Raw genomic sequence first — 22,788 nt, 5'->3', positions numbered from 1 at the left:
GTCACCTGCGTGCCCCGCCCTCTCTGCGTGCCGCGTCATCATCTGGCGCCCCCGCCCGGACGTGCGAGAAGCGACGGCGCAGCGCGGTGCGGCGCAGCTCCGGCTCCCCTTTCCCCCTTGCCGGGCGAGAGGTGTCTATGGGGCACCCGCCGCCGCCGCTGGGTGCTGTCTCTATGGCGAGGAGGAGGAGGAGGAGCGCGAGCTCAGCGACACAAGTAGATCTTGCCACAGACTTGCGGGGGGGAGGGGCGGGTTGGAGAAGTAGGAAGGGGGCGGGAATGACGAACCTAAGCGGGTGCGCGATGGCGCCAGCTGGAGCGCGGCTGGCGAAGGAAGGGGCTGGGCGGCGGGTGGAGGGGGGAGGGTAACTGGGGCTGGGGGGTATGTCAAGGGGGTGGCGCGGAGTGATGACGCGAAGGCTTTGTACCTGGGGCTTCGATGCTGTGGGGCGGAAATTGGGAGTGGAGGGCGGTGGCCTAGATCCTTAGCTTCTCGTATGCGGTGTTTGGGAGTCCATCCGGCTCCGGTCAATGGTTATCAGCACCTTCTCTCTGGCTTTCTGCCAGGGAAGAGAGTTATCTGTGACTTGAGTGTGTCTGTACTGTCCTCGCGTTGGGAACCCGCTGTTCGGAGATGCTACCTCCAGTAATGAGAAGGCCTCTGATGCCTCTTCGGGGCTTCTGGAACTGTAGTAGAGAGAGGTGGAGGAAAGCAATGTTCAACTACAGGGTCTTTCCGCTGTGTGTGTGTGTGTTTGTGTTTAGCGAAGAGGCTTATAAAGGAAGGGGCCCTGGATCTTTCCACTGTGTGTGTGTTTAGCGAAGAGGGTTATAAAGGAAGGGGCCCCTGGATCTTTGGTTTCTGTTCTTAGAGCACTCGAGGTTACATTTGTGACTGCAGAGCTTAGAAGGGGAGGTCATAATTCTCTTTTTTACACTTTGTTATGAATTTTTTCAAAGTTGTGTGAAAAATGAAAGCGCATCTGGAATTTCCCTGCTCAAGAATCAAAATGTTGGTCTGTACTGTTATCATTATATACCATGAAACCTGTGTTTAGGGACCAGAAACGTGACATGTGTGTTTGGTAACCAGGGAAAATGCTCTGGTTTTTAGGAAATTAGAAACAATTTGAAATGCAGACCCTCTATTGCTTTTTTTCTTTCTCCATCCACAGTTACAGACATGGAAACAGTTTCTGTGGCTGTTATTTATTGCTCAGAAGAACTTTCTTTTTTTAATTGGTTTACTTTTGGCCCCTCCAATCTGACTTGAATAAATTCCAGTAGATTTTGTAGTTAAATCAGACTTTGAATGTTCAGTTAATGAGGAATAAAAGCAAATACTATCTTTGCCCTAGTAACATCTGATCTGATCTTTTCACATGTATATCAGTATGTCACTTTTCCTTTTTTTTCTGGAAAGGGATGTCTTTATAAAGTTTAATTCAGAGAGTGAGTTGAATTCAGAGCAGTTTTTAAGTAATGAAAAATTTTAAAAAATGATTAATATGTACACAAAAAACATTGTTTTTACATAACATATTAGAACCAGGAAACCTGTGTTGTAGTCCTTTTTATCCTACTGATTAGCTGTGTGACTTTAGACAAGTCACTTTCTAAACTTTGATTTTCTTATAAAGCAAGGACTGTGAATAGATAATCTCTTAGGCTTCTGTCAACTCAATTATTCTGTGATTCAGCTTCCTCATATAGCTGGTTCTTATTTTGACAGGTACATAAATAAAGGATAAAGTATTTTACGAAACAAATCTTCAATCAAGTATAACATTTTGATGCTTGGCAGCTAGACTCCTTGTGCCCTCACTATGCCAGCAGCAACTGTAGATCATAGCCAAAGAATTTGTGAAGTTTGGGCTTGCAACCTGGATGAAGAGATGAAGAAAATTCGTCAAGTTATCAGAAAATATAATTACGTTGCTATGGTATGTCTATGAGCAAAATCCTTAAAATGCTTTTTATGAAAGAGGAAAGGGGATTTTAAACATCTTGAATTCAACCCTTCTGGCTGATTTTTTTTAGTGATTAATTTAATTATAAAAAGAGAATTTTGTCAATGACCTCCAACTAAAGACCACCAAGAACACACCTGCAATATGACAAGTTGGGTTTCTTACTCATTGCACTGAGGGAAAATGCATTCTTAGAACCATGGGGCATTTGAATAAAAGAGTGTTAGGACTTTTAGGATTTGGGCTTGTGGCAGGTGGTTTTAGGAAAGGAGTAAGGAAGCAGGGCTTTGCTCTGAACTGGATGCTGTTAGTAAGCTCAGGTAATTCCATGATAGGGTATCTTATTGAGTCTCAACTAGAATGAGAGAAGACTGGAGTGAGGCTAAAGCTATAAAGAAGCAACAGTCACTCAGCCAAGATAGAAAGATGTTTGGTCATTTTTGTGGTTTGGACAAATGTCTGTGTTTTTGCTTATGTTCAGTCATGATTACAGACTGGCCTTGTCTGATGTTATAGTGTGAAACTGTTTATATTCAGCAGAAGAATGCTAGGACCTAGCTGTGAGTGCCAGGTCTGCTCCTAGCAACATTAAGGCCTAATATTAACACCAGATGGAACTCCTGAATGTCTTTCTCAAACAAAAAAATTCACATCTCCCAGTGAAGCATTGTTGATCTGCAGTTTTTGTTTGCTTTTTAATTACCAGTGGAGTTCCATGGACACACAGTACTGTTAAGCATCTCTACTTCTGCATATACTATTCAACCTGCCTAGCTTGTCTAGTCAGTTAATTATTTTGCTTCTTTACTATTGTGTTTTGGCTTCTCTACTGTTTTCTGGATTATTAGCTTCGAGAAGTAAGAGATTAGTGTCTTAATCACCCTTTCTTCCCCGACACCTAGCATAGCACATAGCACCCAATAAAGTGGTTGTTGACTGGACTGAATTTAGAAAAATTTTAATTTCTTTACTGCTTCATATGAGTTGGTATTTAGGTTTTGTTCTTAGTTTCCTAATTTGAACTTTAATACTAAACTGATATACTATTTTCTTAGTATATTTAATACAAATGAATTAATACTCTTTTTTGGGGAGGGGCAGGTTGATTGGTTAAAATATGATTATTTGAGTGTACATAGATAATGTCCTATTTAATAGATGTACTTACAATTAGAATGAAATTATTTTTTTCTAGTAGGAATTCATAGTGATCATTTCTTTCTCAGATGATAAGGAGTGACAACATTAGAGATGTGCTTAACATTCTACAGGAATGAGTGGTGGCATGCAGTTTTTAGCAGTTTTTAAGGATGTGCTTTGTAGAGAGGGTACTGTTTTAGCCCAAGAAATTAGGAGGGTTTTGGTGTTTAGATAAACCTTACTTCAGAAAAGCAATCGGAAAGTATGGTGCATTTTCCATTCTTTTTAACCAGTTCTTCATTGCTTTTAACATTAGAATACAGTGAGCATAGTTTCACACACCTGTTGAGAAACATGAATTTGTGACTTTTTCCCAGTTCCTTGGGAATAGAGTACTCAGTTGCATTATTATGTGTATCTAATACATAGTAGTTTTTTTACTAATATGATATTTAAAGTAAGAAGAAGTCATTAAGTTTGCAGAGTTTTATTTTATGGTTCTAAAAAGTAATGCTCTTCCTAGTTAAAAGGTACTTTGCAATTGAACGTGAATTGTGTAGAATATCACCTATAACAGGATTCTTCGACTTGTACCCCAAATTAATTATTTATTCTAGGAATTTGTGGATTGTGGCTTCGACCATTTAGTAAATAATGAACCTTAAAACTATTTTACAGGACACCGAGTTTCCAGGTGTGGTTGCAAGGCCCATTGGAGAATTCAGGAGCAACGCTGACTATCAGTACCAACTGCTGCGGTGTAACGTGGACTTGTTGAAGATAATTCAGCTAGGACTGACCTTTATGAATGAGCAAGGAGAGTACCCTCCGGGAACTTCAACTTGGCAGTTTAATTTTAAATTTAATTTGACGTAAGTGGGAAATAAATCTAACCCAAACTTTTTTTTTTAGTTTAATTTTAGGAATTAATTTCCCTCAAGTATGACAAATGAAATTCTAACTGAATTTGATGTTATTATCCTGGAAATATTTAAAACCTAAAATTTCAAAAGTTTACATTTCTTTTTATCATGGGACAAAAAAATTAGGATAAAGAAGACTTAAATGCAAATACTTTGAGTTTTAGAGATGTTATTTGAAAAGTATGACTGCACTATTTTGAAATTTGGAAAACTGGGTATTGAAAATACTTCTTGATAGAAAAAAATAATCTTACAACATTAATTTTGCTTTCAAACTTTGAGTGCAATTTGAAATATGTATGTTTTTGTTGTAATAGTTATCCTTCTTGTGAAGAGATTTTTATTACGGTCATACTCCAGTGTATGAGTAGATTACACGTCACAGGTGGTAAGATAGTTCTTGGAAACTTGGGTGCATTTTCCTTTTAAATCAATATTATATAATGTTTATATTCTCAGGTCAGTCCACAAAACCTTTTGTAAGTTATCTATGGGAGAAGTAATAGTATCTTTGAGCCTGGTGTTTCTTTTAGAAACAATTCAGAATCTGAATTCTAACTCAAGCCCTGGGTCAAAACCCAGTTTCTTTACTCACAATACTTCTATATCATTGGTACGACTAGTCTTGATAGCTTAGGGAAGTTTCCAGTGTTTGGGGGTAAGGGCAGATTGTTTACAAACTGACTGTAAGATGGGGAGATGTTTAATACATTTTGAGTATATTACTGTACTGCACTGTCCTTCTGTTTGACAGCCTCTGATTGTTTCATATGATCTAACATCCGATTTGGAAAATTGTAAAAGAAGCTGTAGGACAATTAATGGTAGTGCCACGTAAGAACCTCCATTCTCTGTAATGTGATACTTAGCATATAAGATCTAAAGAAAAGCAGGGCTGATGAATTCAGAGGGTAGTGTTGTCAATGGTGCAATAGTATGGCTTCTAATTGCATTATGTTTAGCCTGACTCTTTGTTTTTACTCTGTTGAATTTAATAATATACACTCCAGAACTTGGTAGTGGGTGAAAGGTACTCATCTCTATTAAAACTGATAATAACCATTTATAAGTACTTTAGTTCCGAAAATTCCCTTTTATCCTTTTCCCAAAAGATAACCCTTTTTAAAATCAGTTCTTTACCATTTCATTTGTTCCATGTTACCTTTTTTCCAAGCTGATCGTTAGAACATTGGTCTTTACTAAGATACTGCTGTGATCGCATTACGTGAGTAGGTGACCATTAAGTGTCTCAGTTTTGGTAAAGTTGACAATCTCTGAAAGACGTTTTTTTCTTATACAGAGAGGGCTACTGTAGTTTTGCTACCATTCATACTAATGTTAATATCTTAAGAGATGTTTAAGGATACAGTGAAGAATATTATTTAAGTAGAAAGGGTCAGTTGGAAGATAAAACCAGTTCTACCTAATGTGGAGAAAGAGCACCATGAATCTTGGATAGTTTGAAGAAAGATGAAAATTGACTTTTTTATTGAGTGCCTAGAATGAATGTGTCAGCAGCTGTGCTAAGCCCCAGGGACATAGTGTTGAGGAAAGTTGGTCATAGTCATTTAACTTAGTGTTCCTATAACTCTTCTGTCTGCTTTCTATTGCCAAAGTCCAATGTTTGGGAATTTGCTCTAAACTGAATTTGGAGTTGATATGTACATGAAAATTAAAGTATAATTTGATACTTGATCATAAAACACCAGAGGTACTCATCCAGGTCTGTCTCCTGGAGGCTGTGATCCAGTAGGTCCAGGTGTGGGACTTGGGAATCCATATTGTTGCTGAGTTCTCTGAGTGACTGTTATCATCGGGCAGGTTTAGGAAATACTGATTTCAATAGTGCAGTACTCCTTGGTGATACAACATTGAACAAAACAGACAAAAATCATTGCCCTCTTCAAGCTTAAGTTCTGATTGAGAGCGAGATAATAAACTAAAAGTAAAGTGAACATATGGCCCAGAATAACGTGTGCCTGGAAAGAATCTGGATGCCTTTGGTTGGTTATAGTTGCTAAAGCGTGTCTCTTAGCACTGGGGCATGATGAGTGAGACTCTACTTGTTCAAGGTACATATTTTAGTATAATAAGGACAATAATACCTGTTGTGTAATGAAAAAACGTGGACTTATTCAGTCCCCTTCTGTAACAAGGGTTTTCCAGGGACATTTTCCAGGGAAGTTTGACAGTGATCGTTGTGGTTCCTCTGTTTTTAAATATTTCAGTTGCTAGTTTTGTTATTTTTCAAAGACATTTAATAGTAAATTGATTTCCAGAGAGTAGACCATAAGGATACTTTTTGGCCTAAGTGTAATGTTCCTTTTGGTTTTGTTTTATTAAAGCTTTTATAGAATTTTCTTTTGCTAAGTGGTAAAAACCAGTATTCTCACAATTTTAAAAGTAAATAAAAGGAAGCATCCAGTGGGCAATGCATGAAATACTTTTCATTTATTCTCAGAAACATACTTCCATTTTGATCACTTTTTTGATTTAATATAATGTTTTGGATACCTGTGTGTTTGTGCTTACAAATTAGAGATGGCTTTCTTTTTGGCTTAAGTAAAATCTTGAAAGATTGGTTTTATATTTAGATTTCCTGGCTTGATTTTTGGGAGGTAATCTTCTAGGAGTAAGGTTGTTAGAAGAAGAAATTAATGCTATTCTAGCAGAGCCCTTCATTTTAAACACTTTACTGCCTCTCAGAGCTATTTGAAAGGCTCATCATTAGTGAGAGGAGGCATCTCCTTTTTCTTTAAGACGGACTGTGGTTTAACTCAGCCACAGCAGATGTTTTCTACTCAGTCTCTTTCCTGCTGAGAGCCCGGGAGATAGACACAGGCCTTCACGCCCGGGGCTGCAGCTCCATTTGGCAGCATTAAACGGGCTGCTGAGACCGAAAGCCCCCAATAACAACACATCTCTTACTTTGTGGTGGTAGCTGCTGGTGAGAAGAAGACCCTTTGTTTCAAACCCAGCTAAATTTACTTAACTTGTGAAAGGCTAATGAAATTGATAGTAAAGATGAAAATCTCACCATTGGACTGTTGTGAATGATTATTTACTATATGAACATTTTTCTAAAATACTAAATGACCTTTGTATTTAAGTTGTATTTTCCTTCCATATACATGAAGCATGGGAATAAATGGACCCAAGCCCATTCTCTCTCTTGATATTTCTGGCGCTGTAGTTGTGGATACAAGTGGGAGAAAAACAGTTTGAAGTGTGGCACTTTTGAATGTTGTCTTTCCTTTTCTTCTGCCAGGGAGGACATGTATGCCCAAGACTCTATAGAGCTACTAACAACATCTGGTATCCAGTTTAAAAAACATGAGGAGGAAGGAATTGAGACCCAGTACTTTGCAGAACTTCTTATGACATCAGGAGTAGTCCTCTGTGAAGGGGTCAAATGGTTATCATTTCATAGGTAAAAAGATTACATTGAAAATGGCATTTGTGTTACCATTTCCTGGCTGCTTCACACTTCACTTGGGTCACTGTGTCAGCAATTTCAGGCTTAGTTACAAAAAATTGGCTGCCATATAGCAGTCTCCTAACTCTTCACAGGCTAATGTTGTTCTACTTAAAGATGAATTTAATGATATGGGATCCATTTTAGACTAAGAGACAGTATTGCATGTGGAAAGAGTACAGGCTGGAAAAATAGACCTTGGTTTAAATCCAGCAGTGCCATTTGGAATCTGTGTTACCTAGGGTTATTTAACATTTCTAAGCCTTAGAATGAAAACATTTATTCATTTTTTAAAAAAGTTATTTATTATCTACCATATGCCAAGCACTGTGGTAAGATTCTAGGCATTAAGCTACGAACAAAATAGAGTAAAATCTTTCATTTCATGGAGTTTACATTCTGGTGGGAGTAGGCAGACAATTTTTTAAAATGATGAGATGTATATTGTGGTTTGTTAGATGGTGATTAAGTGCTATGGAAAAAAAAATGGCAAAGAAAGCTAGGGGTGGGTCTCTGTGGTGGATTTTAATTTTTTTTTTAATGGAGTGTCAGGAAGAAATCACTTAGAAGAATTATCTTACAGAATTGTTTTAATGGTCGATAATAACATATTTAAAGCATTTAGTAAAGTGCTTTACACACAGTAAATTCTCAATAAGTGGTAGTTTTAAATTCTTATCATAAAATAAAACCAGATTGTTGAAGAGAATTTCTGGAAAGGAAATTAATTCCATTTTGTAAATATAGACTTTTAGGTAACAGAAAGAATTTTCCTAAGTAAACTAAATTAAATTGGCAGCCCAGGGACTAATAGTGACCTTGGGAAGTTTATTTGGCCTCTTGTTATCTTTTTAAAAAGCACTGCATTTTGCATAGATTAATGTTCTTATACTTGGTCCACTTCACACATTTAAAAAAAAAATAAGAGTTTCTGCATGCTTTAGAATTTCCAGTGCTGGCCTGTGTAATGAATGAGAATAGTGAAGGACTGTTCATATTGTCAGCTTCAATGCAGTACTAAGCAGTAATTTTTGAGTTGGAGTATTGAACATACTAATTTCCACCTATCATCTTTTTTCTCTATTCTCCATTTGAGCCTATACCTCAGGAGATGAGGCTTAAGTCTTTGGTAATTTCAGGAATATTTTTGAGCTCTTTTTATTACTTTCCTGGTCATGAAGATACAAAAGAACTGGAAAGCATAGTCCTGTTTTTTATTACTATGTATGACAGGTTCATTCTTTGAAAAAATACCCTGAGCAAATACCATGTGCTAGGTACTAGGATAAGATGAACAAAAACAGAAAGGGGTCATGTCTTCTTATAGTTTAGAGTCTGGATTAGACTCTGATATATTTGAGTATTTGTCAAGATATGTTAAGATTTTATTCTACTAAATGTCATTAAATATTTTCTTCATATTCTAATCTATTTCTAGTAGATAAAGACTAGTTGAAGAACTTTATAAATCCTAAACTCTAATATGATCTTCCTTTTACTAGTATTGATGCTAAGCAAATATATTGACATATTTTAGGTAGACAGCAAAGTTAGTTACTTCCTTGTTAGCTACCAGAAATTTAAAGGTTTCTGCTGTTTATTGTTTATTCCTTGATATTCCTTAATGGTCTTCAATGTAAAAACATTTTTTTTCTCTTTTTAAAGTAAGAAGTAAAATTCTAAACATTGAATAGAAATTTTATTTGTAATCTCCCCTTGAAAGATGTGTTAAATAGCATCTCTCATCAAATATTTGAGTCCCAACTATGTGCCATAAGGAAAAAAAAAATTGAAGATGTGACATCTACCCTTTAAACATGTGGAGAAAACAATACATGGACTTTAAAGGGAAGTACAAGAAAACAGCTTGTCTGAGAAATCTGTGGGAGCTGAGCTCTTGAGGGAAGGCATCCTGTGGGAGGTCCTTAAAGGAAAGGTAGACAGGGAAAAGAAGGGGGTGTGATTGTGGCACGGGAGTGTAGAGAGGTATTGATATAAAGCTGTGGAAAAGCCAAACAGTAGGGAGAGGAGGTGTTGATTTGAGAGTGTGGGAGTTGGTTTTTTACTTTCTAGATACTAGTTCTCAGCCTTTACTACCTTTGCTTCAAGGTTCAACATTACCATTAGTATCTCTTGGGGATTGAGACAGGAACAAAATTTTGAGGGAAGAGAGTATTATTAATAAAATCACTTACGGGAAGTGAAGATACTTTGTTAGGGAATTAACTGTTTGGGTTTTTGAAGTGAATGATCTTGTTATGTAAATGATGAGGAAATTTGCATTATTTTTGCCTTCTGAATGCCAGTTTTCCTGCATCATTTGACATTTTTGCCAAGTTTCCTTTCATCTTTATTTTTTGAGATATCTGCTATGGACAGTTTGATACTCTTTAGAGAGTTCTCTATTCAAGGATTAGCAAAATAGTAGTTTAGTGACTACACGCTTAGGAGGGTAGTAGAGATCTCTGTATATTGGTATCCCTGAATGATGAAATGACACTGTCTGTAAAAGATGGCATTTTCCCATTATAATTGTAAACATGTTTATTTTCTCTTTTCTTCTGTGTACTTTTTTCTGGTTCATTCTTTTTTTTTTTTCCTGCCTACAGTGTGACTCACTTAAAAGTTGTATCAGAAAAAAATATCTTTTCATTTCTGTGGTATTTATGGTCCCTCTTCTTTATTCTTTAACCCTTTTGTAGTGGTTATGACTTTGGCTACTTAATCAAAATCCTGACCAATTCTAACTTGCCTGAAGAAGAACTTGACTTTTTTGAGATCCTTCGATTGTTTTTTCCTGTCATTTATGATGTGAAGTACCTCATGAAGAGCTGCAAAAATCTCAAAGTAAGGCTTCGAATGGCTTTATCTGTAATCAGCACGGTATTCAGAATGGGTGACTGACTTATAAGGTGCTGGGTTGGGATGTTGATTTAAACCCTATTTTTAAGTTTTATGTTAAATGCAGTTACATTATCTGATCATTTGATTCCTTTTTTGCATAAATAATTTATAGGAAATCCTTTTTCAGAGCTTCAGTATATATTGGCAGAATAAATTTTCAACAGGATTTAAACAAAAGATCAGATTTTTGTCATTGCTTGCCAGATTGAACATAAACTAGCACAGAATCTGAGCCTCTCAGGCACAGAAGTGCAAGTTCTCACTCTCTTGCAACACGCACATCTTTCCACGCAAGATAAAGTCTGAAGTGGCCAGCAATGTGCAGATATAGTCAGTCGTGTAGCAAAAAGAGTTTCCCCTTCAGCTTACCTTTGTGAGAGATTATTTCCTTGGGTCTAGTCATAGGGTCATGTTACTAGGAGTAAATTACATAGCTAAAAGGGTTTTTTTTCCTCCCCTGGCCCATAGATGTCAGCTTGTTAGTAGTAAGTGCTAGTAACTGGGTAGGTCCTGTCTAGACAGCAGCTTACATTCTGACACTGCTTACCATGTGTGTAATGATTTGTTACTTCTGAACATTAATTCTTTCAAAAAGAAAAGAAAATGTCTTTATTAAGGAAAAGTGCTCCTTTAGTCTTAGAATGAATTCATCATGGGGGTACAGACTCCTAAGGAATATAGTGGTTTTGTTTTTTCTGGTGTGTTTGTGTTTAAGCTGTAATTCAAGAAAAACATTTATGTAAAGTGGTTGCTTCATAGAACTTACATCAAGGTTGATCAAGTTTTCTCCTCACCAACTTTTTAGAAGTGCAAGGAAGGTTATACTTTGAGGAGATGGTAAAAACTTTGAGTTTTACTTTTATGCAGAAAGAAATAATTTCGGAGTTGAATGAGGAAACTTTGCTTTTGACAGATGAACTGAAAATCATGAGAGTGGTCTTTTGTCCAGAGTTTGCTTGCCTCATTACAGGATATAGCATATAACCAGGGAAATTTTTAAGAAATAAAGGATACCCCCTGAAAGTATTGTGTGCTGAGAATCCAAGGCATAAATGTTTTAATCTGGCTGTGGAAATGCTTTTTAAAATTGACATGTCTGTACAGTGACAGTTTTGGGGAACAGAGAACCGAATTATTGTTCATTATGTGTATGTTGTTGAAAAATTTCTAAGCATATTAGATATTCTGAATATGCCCCGAGTTACCGGCAGTGTTAAAATTTAGGTTAATGACAAAGGTACTTTTTGACCTATAGTCAGTGGTACTGAATGGCTCTATTCTGTTGCTCTCCTAAGCAGCTGCTAATGATACCTAATCCTTGTGCTATTTTTAGCCCTGAAGCAGCTGCTGTGCAAAGCACTGTTTCAAGCTGTGGTGTAGAGAAGGGCTAGTTTGCTGGTAGAGGCCTTAACAATTTAGAGAAATTTCTTTGTGTGTGTTTTGTCCTTGGTCCTGATGTTTCTTTCCTTTCTCTCCTCCCATTTTCCCCCTCTTTATTCTACTTCCCTCACTCCCTCTCTCCTTCTTTTCTTGTATTCTTTCTCTTCCTTTCAATCTCATTATCTTTTTTTAATCCTAGCAATATTTAAATAGGGGGTGTTTAGCAGACCCTTCTAAGGAGTTGTATTCTTATAACTTTTTTAAACTAACAAAACCATAGTTAAGCACTTAGTGAATTCTTATGGATTTGATTAATCATAACAGCTTTGTTTTGTGCAAATTATTTAGATGAAACTATTTAGAGATAGATTGATGTGAAGCTTAAGAAAATTTAAAGTAACTGCCTACAGTCAGTTTTATAATAATTGATGGGTGGATAGAGGGACTGTGAATGTACTTGGTAAATGTTACCCTGTGTACCTGTTACCTTATATACGATCTGCTTCCCCCATATCTTCAGCGAAGTTATTTGCCTGCCACACGCCTTAAAGAGTATGATGAAGATAAATTTTCCCAATTAAGATCTCATTTTTTATTAAATTATAAACATCTCCCACATTCAATAAATACATCAGTAATTCACATTCTCTGTTTTTTGCTGATCTTCATAAGGTCCATCTTTACATACTGAAGTTCATTTCTATTTTGGTCATTGTCTAAGTTATGTAATTTGTGAATTCGAGTGTTGCAATGTTTCTTTCTTTTGACAAGCAATTTTTCTTTCTTGTAGGGTGGTTTACAGGAAGTTGCTGAACAGTTAGAGCTGGAACGGATAGGACCACAACATCAGGCAGGATCTGACTCATTGCTCACAGGAATGGCCTTTTTCAAAATGAGAGAAGTATGAAGACATCAGTGCATTTTTCTCAGTTGGTTGTTAGGTTGAGAACATTAAAATCTAATGGCAAAAGTTTTGGGGCAATAAGTACATATTAAGTGAAGATATGATTATAGGTACCATGTAAGTCATACTCACTACACTTGAATGAAAGTAATCAAAAGTCATCATAAGTCATCTTGAAATGTAGTTCAGAAGGCAATGAAAAAAAAATAAGTTCTTTGTAGAATAAAAAATTTAAACTACCTTAGAAGTCATGTAGGTCCAACCATATTATTTCTTAGGTGAGGAAACTGAGGCCAGATGCAGGTAGCCTTTATCCAAGGTCATACACATTACTAATGGGAGAACTCCAGAGGACTTTCTGTTGGCCACATCAGTGTTGCTTCTGTCAAGTCAAGGGATCCATATGTTAAGTTTCCCCTGGCATTGGCTTCTCTTAGGTATTAAACTGCTGCTGAAAATACTGTTTGCTCTTGCCTTTCTTCAGTTCTTTGAGGATTTACAGATTTACATGCTTTTTAGTAGATTCTTACAAAGAGGTTTTGAATTCTAAAGGGGTTAAATCTGAAATAGTTAAATCAAAAATCATGTTGGGCAGACACTCCTTAAGTGGCAAAAGGCAGAGATAAGTTCTTCAAATATAAAGAAGTTAGGTATGGAAGAATGAAATTTAATGAACCCAGGTCTACTCTTAGGTTAAGTGACAGGTATACTTCACTGTAGCTAAATGCAAAGAAAAGAAAGCCAGTTGTGCAGAAACAGAACAGAACGGACTTTTTTGCTTACAAAAAAGTTTTCCTTCTTGCAAAATATTCACTGTAGAATTCTTTTGAGTATATCCTCTTAGACATTAAAGAAATGACTGAGAATACTTCTGGGAATTTAAAACTTTTTGTAGAAATGTGTTAATAATACATACAATAGAAAGCATATAGCTATTTTGCCAAGTGGTATTGATTCAGAAGTGATTTGGACTGTTCATGACAAGTAAATATTTTGTTTTGTTACTTCTTCCCAGTGCTTCATTAGAGAATTAAGACAACCTTCTGAGTTTTCAGTTTTGCATTTAAAAAATGCCTTAAGGGTTCAATTAATGGTGGATTCTCTGCTACTAATTCGTTATCTTTATTTTTCTTGGCTTTATTAAGGATAATAACCTAATCTGAATGTTCAGGGTTTGCTGTCCAGACATGTTTGGGGTTTGAGTGTTTTCAGCCAACTTAGCCTTGCACATAGACTCAAGGCTACTTATAAACCTAAACTTCCCCTCCCCTGCCCATTATTGGCTATTTTTATTCATTCTCATGATTAAGTATTATTAAATTAATGGAATAAAAATGCCTGCCATTTTTCCATTACAAATTCTCATAAAAATGGTCTGAGTGTTAATAGGAAAGGCGTTGTGTTTATACATTTTTTTGGTAGTCTTTTTCTTTGGTTTCTTTTGAGCTCTGTACTTCTTGAGAAAGTCAGTCTTATACGTTTAATTTAAATGTGTGGCTTCAGAGGAGCACTGCAGAAAAGAGCTGTCATTATAGTTAATGAAGTCAGTACTTACATTGCTGAAATATAAATTACCAGTGGTACCTTTTGGTTAAAATTATCTTTTTTGTTTTTCTTCCAAAATTCCTTTTTAGATGTTCTTTGAAGATCATATAGATGATGCCAAATATTGTGGTCATTTGTACGGCCTTGGTTCTGGTTCATCCTATGTACAGAATGGCACAGGGAGTGCGTATGAAGAGGAGGCCAACAAGCAGTCATGACATGAAATGGTTCTTTTATTTTTACTTTATTTGAGCTACACACATGCTTGTATATAGGTTTTATCTCTGGTTGAATCCCTTGAACAACAGACATTATTTTTTTTTCCTTTCATAGCTCATTTTATTTTCTGCCTTTCAGTACTAAGTGTGACCATTCCTATCTCAGATCTTAATAAATAGAAAAGCATTCAGGTTAAATCTGGCCTTAATATACTTGTTAGTAGGCATGTGTGACAGAGAGTGGGGAAAGCTATTCAGTACATCATATTGAATACTTTGATAAACATTACTTACTTGAGCTTGGTTTTTTCCCTTTCCTAAATTAACTAGCACTGACTGTAATTTATTTCCCTGTTTCATGTCTCCCTTCCATTCTGCAGGAGTTTTAGCTATTTGAGACTGTGGACCATCAATTTTGCACTTTAGAGAGTGATTCTGACTCAAATCCTCTGTTTTATCAGCAGTTTTGGCTTTTCTTGCTCTTAGCTGGAAAAATGACCATCTGCCAACTTTATACAGTACTTACTTGCTTTTGACCCACAGAATATAGAACATGCATTGTGCAAATGGTTGATTCAGCAAGACTACAAAAAAAAAAGACAAAAAACTACTGAGGAGCTTAGTAACTGCTGTTTCTGTACGTAGTACTTAATCTCCCAAGCACATCTAGTGTCTGTTTCTAATTGGCATGTGTAGGCTGCTCTGTGACTGAAGAATTTTTCAAACCAGCTTTACACCCTTCAGGAAAAATCCTTTGTGATTGGATGTTTAGTGTCTGCCCAGAAACTGGTATCCAACATGTTGAAGCTGCAGTTATTTTATGATAGCACACTTCCCTTGATCTGCTTCTTTTTATTCCATCGCTATTTACCCTTATTTTCAATTTTTTAAGATTTTATAGCCATACTTAATGATGCTCTTGATTTGTTGATTACACAAATCAATTTCATTAAAACCCAAAGATTGCAAGTCTTTAGGTACATTTTGTACCAGATTAAATTAGAAGACAAAAAGTTTGTGCTTTCATAGTTGCTACAAAGATAAATAATGGAGAGATTTGGTGCAAAACAACAAAATACAAAAAATATTAAATTTATTAGCTATATACAGTGTAGCTAATAAAATTACCTGAGGAGTGTAATGCTTGTTTATTTTTTTGTGTATATCTTTGCAATCTATTTTATATATATTGACAAAAGAGACTGTGAAATATTTAGCCATGCAGAATATGTGACCAGATCAGAGCATGTGTAGGAAGACACTTCGGTAATCATTAACTCTGCCCTGAAATGATGGACTACAAGTTATGATGTGTGTTATCTGCACTTCAATCAGTAGTAGTAGCAAATCTCCAAATGTTAGCCACATTGGTTTGTTTCCCTTGTACATTCTTTATTCATGATACTTCCATGCTGTAACTGGGTGGTCCTTTTTAAACAAAACATTTGTGAAACAGAGGGATTATTTGTTTTTAAAGCTTTTGTAAATAAAGGCTTCAGAAATGTTTTCTTATTATATGTTGATGACTGGTAATTTTGTTTTAGAAATATTTGGGGGCTATTGTGGGTCGTTTTCTTTCTTTTTTTTTTTTTTTTTTAATTTGGGCAACTGAACAGAACTCAGTAACTTCAGTAACTTCATTAACTAGCTGATTTTTAATCTCTTAATTGAAAAAATCAACCTGCGCCTTCTACATTTCAACAGTGTTGGCTTATTTTTTATGCATACCTCAACTAGTTGTTAAGACTTGACTTCTGTCTCCCCATTTATTCTGAAAGATGTACAAAGTAAATGCATTTGGTATAACTTAACTGTGACTTCTTTTAAAGTCAACACACTATAGCAGGTATCTAATTGGTTTCTTTTTCTTTTGATCTTTTATAAAGATTGCCTTCTGAATAGCCATGTAGTTGGCTGAATTTCAGTTTGTAGTTGCTGAATTTCAGAGTTTGTATCAATTTTTTGGTTTTGGTTTCTGTCTCCAAGAACTAATATATTTTATAACTTCTAAAAGAGGAACATTATAACCTTTACTAAACCTAGCTTTTGGATAAAAGATATTTGATCATTTTTAAATGTTCCTAAGCCATTAATTCTGGACTCACCATATTCTGTTAAATCTAGAGCAAGAATCAGCAAATTATGGCCTACTAATCAAAACCAGCCTGCTGCCTGTATTTTGTATGGCCAGTGACATGAGAATGGATTTTACAGTTTTTAAATGGTTGGGGGGAAAATAGAGCATCTCCTGACATGTGAAAATTATGAAATTCAGCGTTTAGTGTCCATAAATAAAGTTTTATTGGATTGCAGCCACAACATTTATGTACCGTCTATGGCTATCTTTGCACTACAATGGGAAAGTTGAGTAGCTGCTACAGAAACTGCCTATGGCATTCTCATCATTTCATGTTTCTGCTTGGTATGCTACAAAATCAGTGATGGAGATGATGACCCGACAGCAGTTGTGCCATGTATATCTCTGAACCACAACATTTTATTATTTGTTTATGTTACCAATTCATACCCACTATGTCAAAACAAGAAAAGTGCACTTTGGTGTGCTTTTAAGGCACGTTGGAGTGTGAATTATATTATCAAATTATAATAAACTGTGACACTATAACTGTGCTAAAAAAATACAACGTATGTTGACATAACTAGACTAAGCCCTCATCACAGTATTCCCAACTCATGGGAAAGCAACAGTCTGGAGAATTAGCAATTTTAAAATGGAGTATCTCATCACAGCATAATTTCTTCACGAAAATAAGGCTGCAGCCAAAGTATGTTTACAAGTGGCCCATTTGTTAGCCAAGCAAAGCTGTTTACTGATGGTGAGTTATATATCATGTCTGAACGCAGTAGCCCAAAGAATGTATCCAGAGAAAACTTAAGCTTTGTGTACAGCTTTCTGATGAGAACAGTTGGCTTAAAGAGTGGGGCACAACATCAGCAGTTAATTATGGAACAAGACAAATGATTTTGAATGTTTTTCTTTGGCTCTTAATGAGTCAGATGTTATCAGTGCCAGCTGTTCTTTATTTTTGAGAAATCAGTGCTGAGTTTGAGTAAAGAAGAAATAACTACAGGAGAGAATATTTTCAAAGAAGTTGAGAAACCACTAAGTCAGTACAACCTGAAGTGGAATCTACTAGGATGTGATATAACTGATGGTGGTAAAAGTATGCATGGAGCAGGAAAAAGTTTAATCAAATTTTAAAACTTGTGGAAATGTTAAGGTGTTTGGTTTGGTGGGGACCCATTTCACTTGTGTCATACACCTTTGTTTTGTTTTTTTTCCTAACAAGAATTAACATTGTTTACTGATAGCTGGTGTCTTATACCACTACAAAGACCATGTAGAAAGAGCATAAACCAAAAAAAAAAAAATCATACCTGAAGTATACATATCTGTATACAGACTGTCCTTCTGTTGATTCTTTCTAGCCATTACTCCAGGGCTCATCCATATTCTCTACTTCTTGCCTAAGTATATTTTTTAAAGAACTTTAAAACATGTTTATATGTTACACTAAGATTAGTGTATAATCAAGGTTGCTTTTTTAAAACATTCAAGTTTCACATTATAAATGTTTGATTAGGGCATTTAAGATACTTTCAATACTAGGCTTTAGGGGCTATACATACTGACAGAAAAAGACACAAACCTAAATTCTGACAATAGTCAGTTTCAGCTGAATAAAAAACAACAGAACTGAAGCTTTCCATGGTAACAGTTCTTTAATTCAGCATCAACAGAACTCTACTTTGGGGCATTATGTTTTTTTCTTAATTTGATTAAGCACCTTAATCTGTCAAACAAGAAACATTAAGTATTAAATTCAGGTCAGGATTGAACTTACATTGTTAAATCTTCCCTGGAAGATGCAACATAAATCAGTTTGTTTTCATGAATCATAATATGTCCTTTCTGAGCAATAAGGAGCTGCTTTAGCATAAACCAGAGCTTAAAATCACTTATCAAAAGGCCCCCTTTGGTTTAACTGGTACTCAGAAATAAGTCAACACAAAAGATGAATAATGTTAACACATTTTCCCCCCAACTGTAAACCAACAGTACAGAAATACCGAATGTTGGCTGTATGAACAGGAACATCCCAAGATCTATGTTTGGGCGTTGTCAACATTTTGTTTCTGCTGTCACTCTCCTGCAGTGAGAGGGCTGCAAGTGATTTAAAGTTGTCTTTATTGGCATTGGCCAGACTTTCATTTGACCTTTTTGTTGGTAAAGAACAATTCAAGGGTGTCAGAGACTGAGCTCTTAACAACCTAGACTGCATTATGGACAAGCATCCTCTTTACTTACATCCTTTTTTTTGGAAGATGGAAAAAACATCCTATTTCAGAGCCTCCTGCTATACTGAACATCGTGCTGGGAGATACTTCGTAGTTTGTGATCCACAGGAGTTCCTTTGAAACAAGCCTACTTGAACTCATCCCTTCAGTGATGTCCACTTGATACAAATCGGGACACTACTGTAAAAGAATAACAAATCCATCATGGCAAAGACAAAAGGGTGCACAGGTTTGGACCATTATAAAGTCTAACACAGTTGCCTGTGTTCTGTAACAAAGTAAGATATTTTGGTAGTAAATTCTAAATCTAGTGGAGGAAGAGATTGCTCAGTTTTAAAATCAAGACTTCTCTAATGTTGGAATGTATTTAATGTTTTTAGTAAGTGACATGATCAAATTGCTAAAGTTTTAATAAAAATTAGAATCTATGAATTTTTACCAAGGTAAAAAAATTCCAGTGGTATCTTTGTAAAAGAGTAACAAATACTTAAGGTGTGTAACACAGTTTGCTCCCACAGGTAAGAGGAAATACTTCTAAGTTGGCTAAGTATGTGGAAAAGGAGTGCAGGCTGTTAAAAAACATTTGGGGTTACTTAGAACAGTTTTCCACAGAAGGATCTTACCCAGAGATGTATGTTACCAGTGAAAATCCATTGTTGAAATGCATCACTTCAGATAAAATGTTAGCAGATCAGAATTTGTAGTCTGTGGAAGGGGGATGGTCGTACTGGAGGATACCTTCATCACAGTTTACAGTGTAAGTGGATTCGCGTTTAAGTTTTATGAGGTTTGAATATACGTGGTGGTTTTTCATCATAGTATCAAAACTATCACTTTTACAAGGAAATATGTGACAATAATTGTGTACCACAGTATACAGTATAACTTAAGAATCAGCCCAGCAGGTTTACATGTACTATTTCAAAATAGGGAAAATTTGCTAGTTTATAAGGGAGTAACAGCTTTTTCACAGGTTGTTTTCTTGAAGCATGAATCACATTACTAGCTTAATTTTTTATGAACATGGTTTATAAGACCTTTGTGTATGATTTTCCTAGTGAAGATGGTTTTTTGTCAAACATGTGCCATATTTCCAACAGTTATCTACTGATTACAGCACGCCCGAATGTTAGTCTTTTTCTAATTGTCCTCAGACTCCTCTGACTACTAATGGGCAATCCCCTCATCCTGTCATCCACTTCTTCTCCAAAGACCTATGTTATAACCAGGATGTAGACATGAATCTTGCCTGCAGGAGCTCTGGTAGATGATTAGGAAAAGTATATCTTTAAAGCAATTTAGATTGTTAGTGCAAAGGCAATTTCATATAGACAGCTAACAAAGGTGATCAACCAGACTTTATTATGGTATAACAGGAGGGAATTCATAGATAAGCACTTACTTGAATGTCTCATCATTGTATTCAGATGCAGTTTTTATCTTTGAAAAAAACAAATCTTTCACTGCACAATGGCAAATAGCTAATGTATATGAAGCATTTGTACAATATTTTTAAATGAAAAAATTCTTAAATATTGATACCTATATGATATAATCTCTAAAAACAGGAAAAATCAAAATTATTTAATGGACTGTCAGGACTTATACTTCAAGTGTCTTCAAGTTTGAGTTAAGCAATTAAATTTTTTAAAGTAAAGTGTTTAAAGTGTTTTTAAGGTACATTTTATAAATATATACAAAACGTAGGTCTATTTGATGCTCTGTTCACTCAGATAAAATTTATACTGCAAATCTAATGAGATATGCCATCATCTCCAAAAATTATAACCCCTTAGAGTTAAAAACAAAACTAAACAAAAAACACTTTAAAGATTAGTCACTGTATGAAACCAAAAAGGGAACCATTACAATTTAATGAAAAAAAACTTTATTTTAAAAAATGTTTTCATCTGATTCTAATGTGTATTGACTTATGTATTTGAATAATTACATGAAAGAGCTAAAGGGAGGGGGGGAAATTAACAGTACTCTAGCAAGGTAAAGAATAAAAATCCCTCTTTTTCCCCTAATTTCTAGTTAGACAGGAGGGGACACCCAACAGAATCCTGTCTGTAAAAACAGCTCTAGTACTGTGCTTTGAAAAACATCTGGCTGCACATAATTCTTAATACATTATGTGATGCTCTTGCCCTTAAGACTTCTAACAGTAGCTATAGGTTCCAACCTGGCACTTCAGGTAATGAAAATGATGACCTAACAATGCTTTAAGATAAAAGTAAGAATGTATCGTATCTTCTGAGTTTTCTTGAAGTAGATTGTCAGATCAAAATCTTTAGCTTTAAAAAAAAATCTGAAAAAGACCACCATCCTGTTGCTCAAAGAAGTGCACTCAAATGATTTATAAAATGGACTGGGCTGACACTGGTTCTTTCATAAAGTCATTTAATATAAAATTTCACATTTTTAGCAAGGACGAGTAACTGCAAGGATCTGTTACTCCATTATCCTCTGGAATTCTAGTCTACTTTGTGTTGAATTTATCTAATTCAGATTTTGAAAACTCTAATACCATTTTCTCTTTGTTTAAATACCAGTTCCTTAGCTGTGTAGTCTTAAAGTTAGTCTGCTTTAAATTCTCAAAGTCAGTACCAAAAAAATGTATACAGCGTATTCTAATTGCTAACATTTACAAAACTTGCATTCCATCAAATTAAAAAAGAATAAGACTTTTTAATAGTGCAGAGAAGGCACAAGAGCTTCTTAGTATATTTACTGAAGCTGAACATTTTGGCATCAACAAACACACCACTGTAGTTTATCTTAAACTCAGTTTCCAAACAGCACACCATTCAGTTCACGTTGGACTAAATTTCCAAAAGGATATGACTTTTGTTTGATGATTTGCATAATTTAATCTTAATAGGTATTTGAGGACCTATGTAGTTTAACTGTCATACTTCTGATGAGAGGAAAAAGAAATAATATAGATGTCAATGAAGGATTAATCCATTGGTCCATCAGGAATTCTTAACAAAAATTCAATATGTTTGCTATGTTCAATAGGAGAAATAACCTAAAAAGAGACTTTTAAAAGCTAAACCAGCAAAAGAATATCATAAACCAATCTTCATAATTGTTATTATAGACTTCCCCCATTTTCAGATAAGTAAAAGAGATGAAAAATATATTTCTAATGTAACAGAAATGTATTAATTCTGACAAAGATTTTCCAGCCAGTTGAGCTCAAGCTTCAGTGATCATACTTCTTTTCCAGCAGGGAACAAAGGCTAGAATTAAAGTCTGGCAAAAAAAAAATGGATGGTCATCTTCAACTGCAGGCCACTTGAAATTTGTAATGAGTTCATGGTTTTTACAGTTCACGCAGTCTAAGGCTAGAATCACATCGGAGGGAGTAAACAAGTCTCGTCTGCTACCTCCACCTTCTCATAGGTAACAGGTTTTACGAATAAAGCTTATCATTATAATGTTACATGAAATCTTTTAAATCTCAATATCTTAATACTCTCAATTTTCTGAATCAGAAAATCAGAGGATCAGTGGGTTTTTTATGTGGTAAGTTGTGCTCCCCAAATATCTGGGTGAAAACTGGTCCATGAATTTATTCCAAGTTTTTATGATAAAAGATATTTTTGTCCTTGATTCATAAACCATAACTACTTTTAATGTTTAAGAGGAATTTGTGTTAGTTGAAACAATCTGTATACTGGAGTAAAAATGTGTTATGTTTTAAGCAACAGCTCGGAGAGAAATGGTCAATTCACATTCTGCATATCCAGCCACAGGGGATGGGAACAGCTGGCTAGTGGTGCCTTCCTGCAGGAAGCCTCTTCCATCCATCGACAGCACTGATTACCTTGGGATGAAACAGAAAACGTGAAACTCTCGTGTTAACTATAAAAATACAAGCAAACAAAAAACGAACCAACTCATTCACTGTTGCAATAACATCCCTTGTTCAAAATTAAATGTTTTCTATACTAGAAGGCTCATCAGATGAGTTCTTGAATATAGACAGACCTTTACATCAA

General features: G+C 35.5%; 2 protein-coding genes and 1 long non-coding RNA gene across 5 annotated transcripts in view; 1 reads left to right on the top strand and 2 right to left on the bottom strand.

The window, feature by feature from the left end:
- The first annotated feature begins 61 nt into the window (after nt 1-61).
- On the top strand, nt 62-15,973 carry CNOT7 (CCR4-NOT transcription complex subunit 7). 2 transcript variants are annotated; one of them, XM_082374815.1, is made up of 7 exons: nt 78-215; nt 1,732-1,942; nt 3,788-3,981; nt 7,301-7,462; nt 10,210-10,354; nt 12,582-12,692; nt 14,330-15,973. In XM_082374815.1, exons 2-7 carry the CDS (start codon nt 1,826-1,828, stop codon nt 14,456-14,458), a joined length of 858 nt encoding a protein of 285 aa, XP_082230941.1. In that variant the 5' UTR covers nt 78-215; nt 1,732-1,825; the 3' UTR covers nt 14,459-15,973. The 2 variants fall into 2 exon arrangements, with proteins under 2 accessions (XP_082230942.1, XP_082230941.1); XM_082374816.1 differs by lacking the exon at nt 7,301-7,462 and having other exon boundaries at nt 62-215.
- LOC309619571 lies at nt 12,356-14,244 on the bottom strand. Its single transcript, XR_014239035.1, has 2 exons — nt 12,936-14,244; nt 12,356-12,673 (listed from the first exon to the last, which is right to left on the bottom strand). It is a non-coding gene; the product is annotated as an uncharacterized lncRNA (long non-coding RNA).
- Nucleotides 15,974-18,183: 2,210 nt separating the features above from the next.
- Nucleotides 18,184-22,788, bottom strand: part of ZDHHC2 (zDHHC palmitoyltransferase 2) — a 70,355-nt gene continuing 65,750 nt past the window's right edge. Inside the window, exon 13 of one of the 2 annotated variants that reach the window (XM_082374813.1) lies at nt 18,184-22,613. The gene's annotated coding sequence lies outside the window, so the exon portion shown is untranslated. The remainder of the gene's footprint in view (nt 22,614-22,788) is intronic. The other variant, XM_082374814.1, reaches the window with a different exon arrangement.

The sequence above is a fragment of the Balaenoptera borealis genome (assembly GCF_965194805.1).
Source record: "Balaenoptera borealis genome assembly, chromosome: 21".
In the NCBI taxonomy this organism is placed as follows: Eukaryota; Metazoa; Chordata; class Mammalia; order Artiodactyla; family Balaenopteridae; genus Balaenoptera; species Balaenoptera borealis.
Note: the sequence above shows the minus strand (reverse complement) of the source record. Positions and strands in the feature narration are given on the sequence as shown.